The sequence below is a fragment of the Nycticebus coucang genome, chromosome 16, assembly GCF_027406575.1.
Source record: "Nycticebus coucang isolate mNycCou1 chromosome 16, mNycCou1.pri, whole genome shotgun sequence".
Lineage (NCBI taxonomy): Eukaryota > Metazoa > Chordata > Mammalia > Primates > Lorisidae > Nycticebus > Nycticebus coucang.
Genome location: NC_069795.1, coordinates 8,747,194 through 8,763,743, shown reverse-complemented (window position 1 = coordinate 8,763,743; position 16,550 = coordinate 8,747,194). Strand labels below are relative to the sequence as shown.

At 43.1% G+C, this 16,550-nt stretch overlaps 1 protein-coding gene across 11 annotated transcripts in view; it reads right to left on the bottom strand.

Moving 5' to 3' along the window:
* The window catches only part of HLCS (holocarboxylase synthetase), a 219,862-nt gene that overhangs the window by 154,499 nt on the left and 48,813 nt on the right, over positions 1 to 16,550 (bottom strand). For 10 of the 11 annotated variants that reach the window (XM_053564715.1, XM_053564709.1, XM_053564712.1 and 7 more), the window contains one exon: positions 12,294 to 12,476. The exons of the other annotated variant lie outside the window; for it this stretch is intronic. In XM_053564715.1, coding sequence (XP_053420690.1) covers positions 12,294 to 12,476 — 183 coding nt within the window. The remainder of the gene's footprint in view (positions 1 to 12,293; positions 12,477 to 16,550) is intronic. 11 annotated transcript variants of the gene reach the window in all.

Here is a 16,550-nt window from a genome sequence, read left to right as displayed (position 1 = left end):
TCTCATCAACAAACTGTTTATTGTAAGAAAGTGGCTGGGTCAAAGGCTAAACATCAACCCGAACCGAAAGCATACGGAGCAAAAATCAATACCGTCCCTGCTAACCCAGCGCAGAGCTGAGAGTGCAGAAGAGAGGGCAAGAAACTCAGGTTTAGTTCTGAAAAAGCCAGAGTCAGAACAAAACCCCGGATTTCAGGGGTTGGTCTGCGTGTTATCACAAATGGTTATGTGCTGAATACCCTCAGAACAGGGGCTAAAATATATAGCATTCAAAAGAAACATAAAAATCAACTTTCTAGATCAATTTCCCCAGAAAATTCACAATATTAGTGGCTGCTTTCTCGATTTTTTTTTTACAATGGAATCAGTATGCTTATATACACGATACATGGATAACACAGTCCATCTTTACATATGTCTGGTTGAAACTGAGGCTGGCTGAAATGAGATTATAAGATGACGTGTCTTATTTTAGATGTGTCAGTGGTATTGTGATTATGTTTTTAAACAGAACTCTTATTTTTTAGAGACATATACTAAAATATTCACAGATGAGAGATTCAGTACGATACTTAGGATTTGCTTCAAAATACAGAGAAGTGGGTAGGGATAGAAGGAATTAGATTGTTCAGAAATGTGTAACTGTGAAGGGGAGTGTGGAGTACACAAAGGCACATCCACGGCTTTATTCTGTCTGCTTTTGTACATTTGAAATTTTCTACAAAAGGTTTTCTTTTACTTGAGTGTACAGTTCAACAGTTACTTTAAAGGAAGAAAGAATGTTTTCTTAAATATAAGAAAAGTGCTAATGGACCAGAGCAGATTCATTAACTCTCCTGAGTACATGCTACCACGGTATCACCAGGTGTCCAACATGACAGTTTGGGGCCATGTCTGACACACAGCCATTATATTCTGATCAGCCCACTAGAGAAACAGAAAGAGCTATTCAATTGTTCCCACTGAGTTCATGGTCTACCAAGCCAGGATCTGACACAGAAATGGTCCCATAAAAGGGGATTCTAATGTTTAATGCATTATGGAACATGAGAACACATGTGAGCTGGTAAGAAAGCCTAATTGTCATAAATAATAAGGAACCAAGTTGGGTTTTTTTTTTGTTTTTTTTTGTGATTTTTGGCCGGGGCTGGGTTTGAACCCACCACCTCCGGCATATGGGACCGGCACCCTACTCCTTGAGCCACAGGTGCCGCCAGGAACCAAGTTTTTAAACTGACAATTTAGCACACAAACTTAGAAAACACAACTTCTTTGTAAATTTGAGGCCATTATATATTGCATTGGTAATTCTTAAATTAACAGTAAAATTAATTTGGTGTTTACTCTGAAATTAGAAAAAAAGAAAACAGATAGGAAAACATTCTTTCGCTGTTCTCAAATGAACTATGAATACTTACCTATCAATGACTTCAATTTGTTCCAGGATAAGTTGAAAGATGGCAGGAATGACTAACAAATTCTTAGAAAAGAATGCATTTAAAGGAACTTAAAAAAAACTTTTTTTAAGTTTTTCTTTTAAACTAATTGCTTTCTAGAGAACAGCATAAATCCTGTGCAGTCCTGGTAGGGACGAAAGAGGTCATCTCATCTGCTTCCCTCCCGACAGCACAGAGAAGGATTTGGTATTGAGAATTCAGTGTCAATCCTTTAAAAATCCATCTTCTTTGACACACGCCTTTGGACTCCACACCTAACCCCAATATCACAAAAGGAAAAAAACCTTCAAAATTACAAACCTTGACCTTTAAGCATTCTATGAACTAAAAATTGTGCAGAAAACTTAAAATCATCACACATACTAAAGTGCGTATGGAAAGTAATAATCTAGAGTAATACTCTAGGCAACTCTAGGTGGAAAAAGTCTGGATATGCCCCTAAAACCGCCCCTAAATTAACCACCACTTTTTTTTTTTTTATTTTTTTTTTATTATTTTTTATTTTTTCGTTTTGCAGTTTGACCAGGGCTGGGTTCAAACTCACAACCCTTGGTATATGGGGCCAGCACCCTACTCACTGAGCCACAGGCACCACCCTAACCACCACTTTTTAATTTGGGATGTCTGACATTTCTTTTAAAAGGTATATATTTCCTTATTTACAGAGACTAAAAGCAGGAAGGGGGATTAGTGGTACCACCATTCAATTATTCTTCAATGACTGCTGTACATAGGATCATTTTTGCTCAAAGAAAATAACTGCCCAGATGTTTTTCTAGGCATAGAAGAGCAAACCTTGACATGTTTTCTTAAAAGAATATTCACTTTTAACTTTAATTCTTTAAACTTTGACTTTGGATGCAGGAGGCAAATTGGTTTAAACTAAAAATGTTTACAGATCAGTGTTCAGACTGGGGGTTTGAGATACTGACAGATGGTCTGAAGATGTCGCAGGTTCAGGACAGAGCTCTGCTGACTGGGGACGCACAGTATCTTTCCACCCTCATTTGTTTGGAATGGGCATTTCCACTCAGAAGTACAGCAGCATGGTGCTAAAGAAATCCTTCTCTTCACCACAAGGCCCTGTCTCCCCACACTGACAGACACGCAAGAGACACTCGAGAGAAAGAACATCTAGGAGGCAAAATTGTGCCATAAATCCCCATGCAACAAGGGGAAAGTATATTTCCTTTTTACCAGAAATCTCCAGATATTCTACCTAAATCTTCTCTCATCCTCGGGGGTAAATGGAAGACTGACCACGCCACAAAGGCAGGTTCTATTTTATCAGTGTTAGGTTTTTGTGCAGTTTTAATTAAAACAGGCGTATGAATTTAAATAAACACATGTGTGTATATTCCTGTAGATAAATGTGTGCGTGCATATATATTTATATATTCATATGGTTGAAATTGAAAAAGTCACCATTACTAAAAGTATCATTTAAAGCAAACATTCTAAGACTAAGTTGTTTTAATTTGAAACCATGTTCCTCAATTCATAAAATGGGCTTTGAGAGAATTTTTTAAGGGATAATATCTCTAATAATCAATAAAAACTGCACTTATGGTCTTTAACACCAATGTCTCTCCTTTTAATTTTACTTCTTTTAATTGACAAGTAAAAATTACTTATCTTTCTGGGCGGCGCCTATGGCTCAGACCGTAAGGCGCCGGCCCCATATACCGAGGGTGGCGGGTTCAAACCCGGCCCCGGCCAAACTGCAACCAAAAAATAGCCAGCGTTGTGGCGGGCGCCTGTAGTCCCAGCTACTCGGGAGGCTGAGGCAAGAGAATCGCTTAAGCCCAGGACTTGGAGGTTGTTGTGAGCTGTGTGAGGCCACGGCACTCTACCAAGGGCCATAAAGTGAGACTCTGTCTCTACAAAAAAAAGAAAAATTACTTATCTTTCTATACACAACATGATGTTTCAGTAGACGGATCTATCATGGAATGGAAACTACAATATTTCTTCTGTTGATTATATTACCAAACCAAAGCCTAAAAACATCTTAAGAAAGAAAAACACCCACAACCCAAGCCGAGGGAGAATGCAGAAATGTACTGAAACACAGCAGCTGGAAGGAGGAGGCGCGGCAGTCCCCGGAGAGACGCGTCTACACACAGGCAACCACGGGAGCTGACACCGCAAGAACACTAAGAAAGCCAGAAGATTTCTCAGAAGAAATGAGCCTTTTTTTCTTATCTCCTGAATAAAGTACCTAATGGATGGACAGACAGACTGACCTTAGCTGAATGTTCCTGTTTGCACAAGCAAACTGGAGAAACCCGCCTGGTACTGACCTGGGGCTGCTGTCGAGGTCCCGCATGAGGAACAGCACTCCCGACACCCCAGCTCGTCTCTACCCTTCCCGCTCAGCCGGGGGAAATGGAGTATAAAACACCACACAGGTCCACCAATTGCCTGTCAGTTTTGAAACCCCTGAAACACTATAACCAGTTTTCCAAGACGGCACAATTCTCAGAGCAACACTCTCAAATTATTAGCATGCATAGAAACAAAAAGTACGCCCCAACTATAATTCACATCCCAAGAACTGAAGGAGAACATGTATCAAATGTTATTCGAGTCTCAGACCCCAACATTCCTGAGCTGACACCGCTAGCCCCTAAGTCCAGAAGCGCCACGCTCAACGGTCCCTGTCACTGTGGAGCCCCCTGCCAGCTGCCCACCTCACAGCCTGGTCCTCGATCCTGCACATGATGGCCTGTGACTGTGCCCTCTGACCTGCTGTCAGTGTGGGCTCATTCCCTAGGATGTACTTTTTGGACTTGGGAGACAAAATGTGTTCCAAGGCTTCCAAGAGACAGTTCCCCCGGCTTCCCCAGAAGGTAACGCCATAATCCGTACCCGCTCACACATGGCAGCTATTAGGGAGCCGGTGTAGGAGACAGAGAGCATTTGGTCTTGGGGGATTTTTTTATTCCAAAAGAGCCTGTTTCCCATCCACAATCTGTGACTGCATAAACGGCGGATATAAACAGTCTAAGGAAATAAAACCACCCTTCCTAGACAGGGTGCCATCCCCAGAAGGAAACCGCCGAGCCGGACGCTCCCTCTGGCTGAGACCATGTCACCCTCTCCCCAGATCAGACAGCAAAACCTGCCACATGGAGAAAAACAGAACGAGGACAAAACCAATGAAAAGTGGAAAACAACAAAACCTGTGCTCATCTGCACTTCCCACAAGCATAATCTCCGTCTCTACCTTGATTTTAACCCTGAAGTATTTACTACACAGGAGCTGCCCTGAAACTTGCCTGTGGAAACAAGATCAGGATAAAAGGACAGGACATACCGTGGCTGAAAAGCCTTCTCCTCACAGAAAAATAAAATTTTGTAAAGGGAGCTAAGGAAAACACCCCACGTATTATTTCTTAGGCATTTCAACGTCAAAACTCATCATGTCCCCTTTTGCCATGGGTATTATGTTTGATAACGGGAAGTCAGTCAAAATGAACAAAAAAATGTCTAGTTTGGGAGAAGGGCGAAGGAAGAAAGAAAAGGAGAGAAAGAGGTATATGAAAGACCCTTAAAAACATTCATACCTATAAAAGCTTTTAAATGTTTGCTTTAATCTGCCAGCTGCTCTTTAGCTGGGGCCGTATTGTAAAGTAGCCGCCGCCGCAAGACCACAGCGGCCACATGTCAAAAGCTATTCAGGGCGCACCTGGAATTCTGACTTTTCCTCTAATTTGGATCTCTAAAATTTATTTTTTTCACTGTATTTTAGAGTCACGTTAGAAGTTTCTGTCTATTCAGACATGCAAGATTCAGAGTGAGGATTAAAGGTAGGAGGGGGGAGGATTCTGTGCCAAATACTATGCTAAAACATGGCGAGCAAAAAAAAAAAAAATTTAAGGGGAGAATTCTAATTAACTCGTTAGAAAAATACAAGAGCCTCTTTGCTGCTCTTTAACCCAGTTTCCTCTCCCCAGAGGCAAGGACCCCTCCCCAGCCTTGCCCTACAGCTAAGGGCTGCTGAGAGATCCAAAGGAGATGGTGACACCCATAAAGGGCTCGGTTCATTATAAAGCATACCGCAAAGATGAGAAAGGATCTCTCATTTTCCAGAAAATTTCCCAACAAGGGCTCATACTCAGTAGACACGCAGGCTGTCAGAGGAGGAGGAAGAACCATGCGGGATGACTTAGTCTAAGCTTCTTCAAAAAGCAACCGACGTTACACGAGTAATTCCCATCTCACTGTGTATATGTATATCAGATCATCCCTTTGTACTCCTTAAATATACTCAAGAAGTAGTAAACTTAACAAAAAGATTATGCTCTGGGTAGAAGGGACTATACTAAGGAGTTTGTTTTTTGCTTTCTTGTTTTTTATTTTATTTTCCGACACATATACAAATGTCTAAACAATCCTTATCAACAATAATACCTGTTTTTGAGGGAGAAAAGAAGTTTCACAAGAAAAATTTGGAGTTGAACAAAAATGAAATGATATAACTAATTTTTGTTTTTAAGCATATAGTTTAGATTCCAAAACTCCCACACTACCAAAATCACACACACCCCAACACCATGGTGACTTTGCCCAGTTACTTCAATAACAAACTCTGTGGTCTCTTCTTGTTACGGTTACATCTTGATCCCGAGGGTAAGGTAACCGGACATAGGACTCCTGCCAAAAAGTCCAGCCAGCTTCTATTCCTCAGCTCGCTTACACACTACCAGCTACCAGCCACAATGCATGCCCCACAGGATCCCAAACTGTCTTATTTTAGAAAAAGAATCTCGTGTTCCCCAGATCCCAAGAGGAACACCCCAGGTTGCAAAATGGCCCCAACTCCTCAGAGCAATCATGCAGGCCTTTCGGGCAAGGCGGGCAGTGGATGGCACGGCCCACCATCTTCTGCTTCCTCTGGCCTCATTGGGGGAAGTGAAAGGGGACCCATTGGGCAGTCGAGCCTGCAGTGGAGGGGGAGCTGGCTCTGTCCCCAGGCACAGGCTTGGCTGGTCCCAATCCCCCACTGCCCCTCTCGGCGAGAACCCCTGGAGGTTCCCCCTTCCTTTCTGCCACTTCTCTGGGAGAGACAAAAATAGAAATGGAGCCCAGAGAAAAGAAAAACAAGACAGCTGGTGTGTTCTTTCTATAAAATTGGATTTTATAGAAAATAAAATCTCTTAACATGCTTCCACAAAATATGAAAGAAGTGTGTTTTTTCTCATGTTCTGCAAGGGGAAAGATTGTGTTTTTTCTATAAAGTATCTCTCACCCACAAGTTTATGTCCCCCTGCCACAGTAAAGGTATGCTGCCACTAACTTCCTACCAATGGCAGAGGATGGACGTGGTGGTCCCCAATAATCTTGCCCCACCACACCCTGCAGTCCTCCAATGGCTCATCCACCTTTTGCTACACATTAGCACCCAGGGAAAAGAAGCATGTAGAGGTCGTGTGCACATGGTCTCTGCGACACAGTTCAAAGAAACTGGAGCATCCAAACAGAAGTGGGGCACCTGAATTATGAACTAACACCAGCAGTACCTTCCCCTGCCAGGGCAACGGGAGGGCTAAGGCACCCAGGAACCCACGTGCTAAGGGGAGCTCACAGTTAAACCCAAGGGTCATAGCTGCCGCAGCCACTTGCCAGAGTCAAGTGATTTATTATCAATTATAAATACACATTAAAGTGACTCATTTCAAGTAATGAATATAGGTGTCAAATACTAGCCAAAATATCAATACCTACATGAAAATACCCTGCCTTTTGGCACTCGAGCTTAACCACGTATGAAATGCCTTTGAAGTCCAATGCCATACAGAAATGGGTTTCTTCTTTAGTAACAGGTCTGGCTCATTATTAAAGTAATATACACCCATAATAGGAAATGTGGGAAAGAGAGAGTTTAAAAAGATTATTCAAATCACCCTTCAGCCCTTCACCAGAAATACACCACACACGTGTACCAGGTATAGATTTCCTTCTAGTCTTGTATCTATGGACGTAGAGGTGTGGTATACGTGTGTGCGTGTGTTTTGTGGTTTACTTTTTTGTAATTTTGCTGAGGCCTGAACTTCAATCCCCTGGGAGCCGAGATTAAATGTGAAGGCCTTGGTCAGAAGGAAGCCGCCCAGCCCAGCCACGCAGAGCCTGCACCACAGCAGAGCCCTCCTTCCTCGTCACATGGGGTGCCCATGATCAAGAAGCCATACAAGACCGAACTTGACAGTGGGAATCACATGCTACTGGGGTGTTTAGGTATTGACAAAGGTCCCAGAACACAACCCTAGCAAATGCCAAGGGTCATGTGAGTGTTTTCTTCCCCGACTTGGACCATGATGCTATTCTTTTCCGTTTAGATCACAGTAATATGGAAGCACGTAGGTGCTTCATAAATCTTCTGTGCTATTCACCATAAAGAGCAAGTGTCAAGGCACAGAACTGTATAAACACAGCTGGTGTGCAGTAACACTATTTAGATAACTGGCATATTTATTTTGTTCTTTCATACCCCATGCTGTAACAGTACCTAGCACACAGTAAATGTTGAATGAAAGACAAATATTATTAACTGGGACATTGAAATAATTTCTACAGACCTCCCCAAAAAAGTATCACCAGTATGATGGGAAAATATGAAATTATATATGTGAAATGGATATAGAGAGAAAAAAAAAATTAATCTCTGAAGAACTACATCATAGTTCTTGGGTTCTGCATGCCAGGCAGCCTAGCTCAGCAGTGACACCTTGTGGTGAGAGATCTTTGATTCCCGGAAATAGAGCATCTTTCTTACACAGGAAGCAGAAAGCAGATGCCCCCAGGCATCTAATCCACCCGGCAGGAGATGAGTGGAACGGATGGGATCGCAGTGTCCAACTGGGGGCCAAGATCCTCTGCACATAATTCAATTCCATGAGGATCAATGACGTCTATTAAGTGGAGCTACAGAAAAGGAAAGCAAATAGAGGATCGGTGCCTGTAGCTCAGCAGCTAGGGTGCCAGCCACATACACGGGGACTGACAGGTTCAAACTCAGTCCAGGCCCGCCAAACAACAATGATAACTACAAAAAAAAAAAAAGAAGAAGAAGAAAGAAAAATAGCCGGGTGTTGTGGCAGGCACCTGTAGTCCCAGCTACTTGGGAGGCTGAGGCAAGAGAATCACTTAAGCCCAAGAGTTTGAGGTTGCTGAGCTGTGACACCACAACACTCTACGGAGGGCGACATAGTGAGACTATGTCTCAAAAAAAAAAGGAAGAAAGAAAGAAAAGAAAAGAAAACCAAATAGAAAGTATGAACCCAATCTTATTCCCTCTATGGTCTACATCTATAAATATTGAGCCAACAGCACAATGGGCACAAGTTGTTCACAAATGTTCCACCTCAGTATCAGGAGAAAATCAAGAGGAATCATCCAAACGCCTCCAAAAAGACCATCTCAGTTGGAAAGAATCTATCTTCAAAATCATTTGCACAACAGTCCTTTAGAGAACTTGCATCCCAGGAAAACATAACATGAAACCCTGAATTCTGACATTTCCTTGTGCACCAGATACAATAAGCAGAGTAACCTTAAGAAATGAAATGATATATACAATAATCATACACACACTTACTCAGTTCCTTGGGCTCCCAAAGTAAAACAGAACTGAGTCAGAAATGAACAATTAAGAGGAAAAAGTAGTGCACATATAGAAATCTAAGAAAATCAACAAGACCAACCAGAGGACACAAGAAAATAATTCTTTTCCAAAGTTACTGTGTAATGAGGGGCCTGGTGAGGAGAACATGGAGCAAATCCTTGTTGAAATTATGTCCAAGCATTTCCTTCCCATGGTTTGGAAATGAAGGAATCAATACTCCCCCAACTGATCAGTTAACAGGTGAAAACGATCACTCCCCTCTGCCCCATGCAGCTTACAGAACTGGAAGGACAAAGATGGGAGGCATCTGTTTTGTGGTTTTTGTTTGTCTCAAAAACAAAAAACAGAATCTCACTCTATTGCCCAGGGTCAAGTGCCCCAGCGCCACAGCTCACTGCAATCTCAAACTTAGGCTCAAGAGATCCTCTTGCCTCAGCCTCCCAAGTACCTGGGACTACAGGTACCCTCAACAATGCCCAGCTATTTTTTTGTTTTTAGTAGTGACAAGGTCTCGTTCTCGCTCAGGCAGGTCTTAAACTCCTGACCTCAAGCAATCCTCCCACCTCAGCCTCCCAGAGTGCTAGGATCACATGCCTGAGCCAGGCTTATTTTGTGTTTTAATATAAGTAGGCCTGTACACAAAGTCTCTACTTAGGTATTTCAGGTTATACCCAACCTAAAGAATATACCAAAAAGGCCAAGACTTCTAATATAACCACTCTTTCTTGTTCATTGCTCTGAGAGCCCAGAGGTCCAAGTCCCAGAACGAGCTTGGTCAAATTCAGGAAGGTCAGGTTGTCAAGCGCAGGCTTTCCTGCTCCCTGACCTCCAGGGCTGGGGCCTCAGCGCAGACAGCACTTGAGTATGTGTCAGACCAGGAGAGTGACAGTCCCATTCCCCTGGAGACCAGTCACCTTTACCCACATGGCGCTACCTGTTCCTCCAAGGTAGGTGGTCCTCCAGGCTTGCAGCCCTGAGCACCAACTTTACTTTGGTATCTTTTTATAAATCACAAGACAGAGATGATGCTTTTCTTCCTACCAAATGAATGCATAAAGAGAGATAAATGACATGGAGCTCTGAGTTCCTGAGATGAAAGTGCAAAAAAAAAAAAGTCATATCATCAATTCCCAAGAGCATTCATAAAAAACAGTGCAAACTGGCTAAAAATTGTGTGATGAAAGTGCAACAAAAGAATGGGCCTTAAATGAAAAAAGAATTATCAGGCAGCACCCATAGCTCAGTGGGTAGGGTGCCGGCCACGTACACCAAGGTTGGTGGGTTCAAACCCACCCCGGGCCTGCTAAACAACAATGACAATTACAACCACAGAAAAATAGCTGGGCATTGTGGCAGATGCCTGTAGTCTCAGATGCTTGGGAGGCTGAGGCAAGAGAATCATTTAAGCCCAAGAATTTGAGGTTGCTGTGAGCTGTGATGCCACAGCACTCTACCAAGGGCGACATAGTGAGATTCTGTCTCAAAGAAATAAAAGAAAAAAAGAATTATCCATTGCTATATTATTAATTTTTAAAATTAAAAACCTTACCTGCCATGTTTTTAGACAAGGTAACAAGCACTTTCAAGGCACATTATACACTCTAACTCATTTACCCTCCCAACAACCTAACAATGACAATAACTGCACTATCATTTAAGTAACACAATTAATACAGAACTTTGACATACATGGTTTCATTTAGTCCTTAAGCAATCCCATAAAGTATCCCACTCCTAAATGCTCTCAGATTTTCTGTCTTCTCCAAGTGAGCACATAGCACCCCAATAGCTCACAGCTTTGCTATCCCCTGAAAACTAAGTTTGCCAAGGGACAGAATATAACCCAAAAAGAATGCCTTCTCTTGTAAAACTGTTGAGGTTTCTGGGCACAGTTGCTCACACCTGTAATTCTAGCACTCTGGGAGGCCAAGGCAGGTGGATTGCCTGAGCTCAGGAGTTCAAGACCAGCCTGAGCAAGAATGAGATCCCATCTCCAGAAAAAAAAAAAAGCCAGGCGTTGTTTGGGCACCTGTAGTACCAGCTACCTGAGAGGCTAAGGCAAAAGGGATCACTTGAGTCCAGGAATTTAAGGTTGCTGTCAGCTGTGACAGCACAGCACTCTACTGAGGGCGACTGAGTGAGACTTTGTCTCATAAAAAAAGAAAAAAAAGAAGTATAAAATGTTGGGGTAGGGCGGCGCCTGTGGCTCAGTGAGCAGGGCGCCGGCCCCATATACCGAGGGTGGTGGGTTCAAACCCAGCCCCAGCCAAACTGCAACAACAACAAAAAAAAAATAGCCAGGCGTTTTGGCAGGTGCCTGTAGTTCCAGCTACTCAGGAGGCTGAGGCAAGAGAATCACCTAAACCCAGGATTTGGAGGTTGCTGTGAGCTGTGATGCTATGGCACTCTACTGAGGGTGATAAAGTGAGACTCTGTCTCTAAAAAAAAATATTGGGGAAAGGGGTATAATTTGTCCTTTTCAAGATAAAGCAGGTTTGGTGTTTCAAGTCACCCGGACTGCCAGGGACTTGCTGAAACTGTATGGTTACATCATTACACTCACAAATTTGCCTGTTCAGAGCAGACAACAGAAACAGACTAGAAAAATAATATATTCCAACAAATAAGAAACTGACAATGGGACCAAGTTAAATGAGTTAGCAAGAACACACACGTGGAGACTCTGGCCACCCGCCCCCAAACTAGGTATCCATTACAGGCAGCCAACAAGACACAGCCAAGAAAATTCCCAAATACAGTCCCCACTCTGTGGACATTGTCCTTATAGACACAACTCAGGAACAGAAACCCAGAGCCCTTTTTGCCACAAGATGGCAGACAGCAGCACAGATGAAACAGATGTTGTGATTTTCCCATCCAAAGATTTGCTGGAAAATGACCCAAATCAAAACATATGTTTTTAATCCCCAACGAATGAAGTATGGTTTCTAAATACACTCTGGATACTAAAACAGGGGTTGCTCCTCTGCCTGAAGCGGAGAGGGCCACCGCCAGCAGAATGGTCTTCTCCCCCTTAACTCTCCCCCCAAAATGAATGATACTTGCATATCTTAAAGATGGTTTCCAAACTCAGGGTCAAAATAGGACATAAGATCACAACAGAAACCAAAATCAAAACCAGTGGACAAGAGAAAGAGTCACTTCTTAGAGAAGACACACTCTCTTCCCAGCTGGGCCTGCAAACTCACCTCCGTAGCCACCAGCAAGTAAAGAGGTGTTAAGGCAGGAGCTTGTTTTAGGTCACAGCTGAGGCCAAGGCTTGTGAGAATCTCTTTAAGGACTTCATATCTTCTAATATTGCTCGATTTCAGCAAGTTAAAATTTTCTTCAGTTTGCACTATGTCGGAGCTGGGAGGTAGTTCTAAGTGAACCTGAGGGGAAGACACCAGTTTGTAAATCAGAAGCAGGTACAGACATTAAGAAAAGGTTTCTTTCTTCGGAAAGCTTGAACATGAATTATTGACAGCATATAAACTCTCAACTTGAGTATCCAGAAAGTAACAGCAAGCAAGAAAAGGATTCAAGTAAAGCCATGGCTGTCCGGCTGAGTAAGACAGGCATCAAACTCTTTCTAGGTGGTTTGTATCACTAATCAGTCATGTGACCTTGGGCAAGTTCCCTAACTCAAAGGACCAAACCGTTTAGAAATACAGTTATGCTGAGAATCCAGCTGCTCCTGAACTCTTGGAGGCACAGGTCATGCTGGAAGCTGTTGTCCCACCTGTTAGTCATAACTGGAAAACAACCCTTGGGAGGAGAGTAGCCACATTCAAGATTTAAGGGTGTTTCTGGGAAGCCAGGTACAGTGGCTCGTGCCTGTAATCCTAGCACTGTGGTAGGCCAAGGCAGGAGTTCAAGACCAGCTTGAGCAAAGAGAGACCCCCATAACACCTAAAAATAGAAAAATTAGGTAGGTGCTGTGGTAGGCACTCGGAAGGCTGAGATGGGAGGATCATTTCAGCCCAGGAGTTTGAGTTTGCAGTGAGCTACGATGACATCACTGTACTCTGGCATCACAACGTGAGACTCTGCTTCAAAAAAATAAAAAAGGTTTATAGGAATTAAAATCCAGCAGGTCCTTGAATAACGTCATTTTGTTCAATACTGTGTTGTTACAAAGTTGATGAAGAAAAGAAAATCAACTCCCGGCCAGGGCCACGGTGTATGGAGCTGACATGTTCCCCCCAGGTCTGCATGGGTTTTCTCTGGGTCCTCCTTTATTCCAAAGCTGTGTCCATGAGGTTGACTGGCCTGTGTTCATGGTCCCCATCTGAGTGTGGGTATGAGTGTGCCCCTCAACAGGACAGCATCCTGGCCAGGACCCAGGCCTGCCTGGATGGGCTCCAGCCACCTACGACCCTGAAGTAGAATAAGTAAGTAATTATCTCGGTCTTATTAATGTTTCTTAAATGTACATATAGGTCACATTTATATCAACATTTAATATTAGAAGTGTTTTGGTCTTCATTTAGAACTCTGGTGATGTTTTTGTGACCAGAAATATACTGTAGGAACTTAACTTATTTACATCAGTTAGTCCATGGTAAACCTGTTATGTCGGCGTTCCCAAGAACCCATCCAGGACAGGAAGCAAGGACTTGCTGGGGGCAGATTGGGATTTTGCAGACAGAAAAGCCCTCCCCCCGACACACACACCCCAGCTGAATTTAAAGATTTGGAGCTGCGTGTATTCACTTCAGGCTTTCTTCTTTAGTTAAAATTAAAATATCTCCACCTGTCAACAGTGTGTGTCTTGATATTAAGGAACTTACTGGAACCTCTACTCCTCGGAGATCAGATTTTAATTGGGCAATTAGAGCCTGGAGGTTGCCAGAGCCCTGAGTACCCAGAAAAGCAAACTGAGCTCATCTGCTTAGCTTTTAGTTTTGCCAATTGTATGCAAAGCCCCGGCCACAAAAAGCATAGTGCCAGCCCCATAGCAATTTAAAATCTCTCAATTCCCACCCAAGCCTTAAGCAAGCCAAATACACCATCCACATGTATTTCCCAGAACGGTCCAAATGTTAGACGTTGAGGCCAATCTGAAAAGGTCTGCAGAACCCTCTTCAACACAGTCCCCAAAATACAGCGGTGGCTGCTTCACCCGCAACCTTGTGCAGGCCAGGAGCCAGCAGGTAAGCCTGTCCTCTAAACAGCCTTGACGAGCGGAAAAGGCAGAAAAGAGAAAACCTCTAAAGCAATGTTTTTCAACCTTTTTTATCTCACAGCACTCCTGAACCTATACTTAAGCTTCCACGGCACACTTAAAATGTGTTGATCCAAAAGAAAAAATTAAAAAAAGAAAATACTCATTATGCTATGAACTGGAACTTCTTTTGAAAATAATTTCATTAATGGTCTTTAAAAATGTTCACTGCACACCAAAGATCTTCTCACTGCACACAGGTGTGCCACGCACCCCAGTTGAAAACCACTCTTATCCTTCTCAGACTCCACCCTACCTGTGTGCCTCTGCTCTGCGGAGGTCAAAGCCAGCTGGTGTGGGAGAAGCAGCACAGCAGGGGTCCCAGAGATTAACCCTTACAGGTGGCAGAAAAACTGAGCCAACTTCTGTTGCTACTCGAGCCAATGGGAGAAGGGGAGGTGTGCCAGGACGGCACAGGGACTCAATGGGTGGGGTGGCTACACAGAATATCCACACGGAAAATGGGCACGTGCTGGATTCATTTTCACATGACAAAGGTGCCAAGGAGGAAGACCACGGATCACGCCACCAACGGGCCTCTGAGTTCCAGGGGAGAGGGGGATAGCCTGCCCTGAAATGGTGAGGGTTGCCTTTGCTTACTCTCTTCATGATTTAGGTGCTTCTACAGTGCAAACAGCAAGAGGCCACCCCTGGTTCTACGCTCACCACTGACAGGGAGAAAACGGCACACAGCAGTGTTCATGGCAGATTTGTCCTCCTGGTCCTCCGCAGTGCCCAAGTCTCATCCTCTGGTATAATGTTGCTACCATAGTGACAAGCCTATTTCTATAAATTGGATTCTTCTAAACATAAGCTTTTTTAAACTGGACCAAAGCCAGAGCTAAAAAAAAAAAAAAAAAAGCCTCCAGCCACAAATGGGAGGAACGGAGCACTACTGGCATCTAACAGAGACCAGAGATACAGACCCAACATCCTAAGATGCACAGGACGGCCCCTCCCCGCAAAGAATTATCTGGCCCCTAATGTCGATAGTGTAGGGGCAGGGTAGAGAACTCTGCTATGAAAACAGACCCATTCTTGCCACTCCCTAAGCTAAACAAGAAAACAGAATCTTTTCAAATCCATTTGAAAGGCTTTATTTGGACAACTTCATGCCAAACTTCTGGTCTAGCGGATAGTCAAACATCAGCATTAATCTAGCAGGGGTCCTCAAACTTTTTAAACAGGGGGCCAGTTCACTGACCCTCAGACCGTTGGAGGGCTGGACTATGGTTTAAAAAAAAAAAACTATGAACAAATTCCTATGCACACTGCACATATCTTATTTTGAAGTAAAAAAAACAAAACAAGAACACACACAATCACACCACCTCCTGTGTCCCGTGGGCCATAGTTTGAGGACCCCTCACTACAACATTAAGTCTTCCCTGCACCCTCGATCAATACTACAAGCATGCAAACATTTTCTCTTTTTCTTGACTGTTATGAATGGCAAAAGCATCAAAGCTGCAGCTTACTTGGCTGGTGATACCACCGCCTCATGTGCAGCTGTGTTCTGTCCTTGAAGTACTTCCCACCCCTTATTGAGTTACATCATTACTAGATTTATTACAAAGATGAAGACTATAAAATTGAACAGGGAAAGAGGAAACTAACCAGCCTGTGATAATATTTACTTTTTGATCCTAGTGAGGTATCAGAGAGACACTGGCCTGCAGAGAAAACAGTGACCCTGTCACATAGAACTCTGGAAGTCATTTAAAATCAAAAATGACATTCTAATCCTCTGAATCTGATTTGTGAAGCTGCATCAGATTGCCTTTTTTCCCCCTAGGGCAGTGCGCTGCAGTATCAAATTTTATGATAGGAATGGGGTCAATTTAAATGGTGCAGCAAGCAGATTTGCTGTGTAACTCAGAGAAATGGATCGCAACAGTGCCAAATCAATTTTCTAGTACAAGTCTGTGCACAGGGGTGGTAAAGTTCGCAATTCAAAACTGAAATATGGCTCTAGGAAGTTGGGTTTTTAAATGGATTTTCTGAGAATGAGCAATTACTATAGTTACCATATTTGCAGAGAAAAAGATAAAAAGAACATTTATTAGGCCTCCAAAAGCTAACTGATATGGTCTGCTGCCCTGCAGGAAACCTGCTGGGGTTTCGTGTCCATCTGTCCCAAGCATCTTTGGCTGATTATTATCTTAAGAACAAATAAATAGGCTTTAAAATAACCAAAAAGCAATATTACCTTAAAAATGTTTGGTCAGAAAACCCCAGA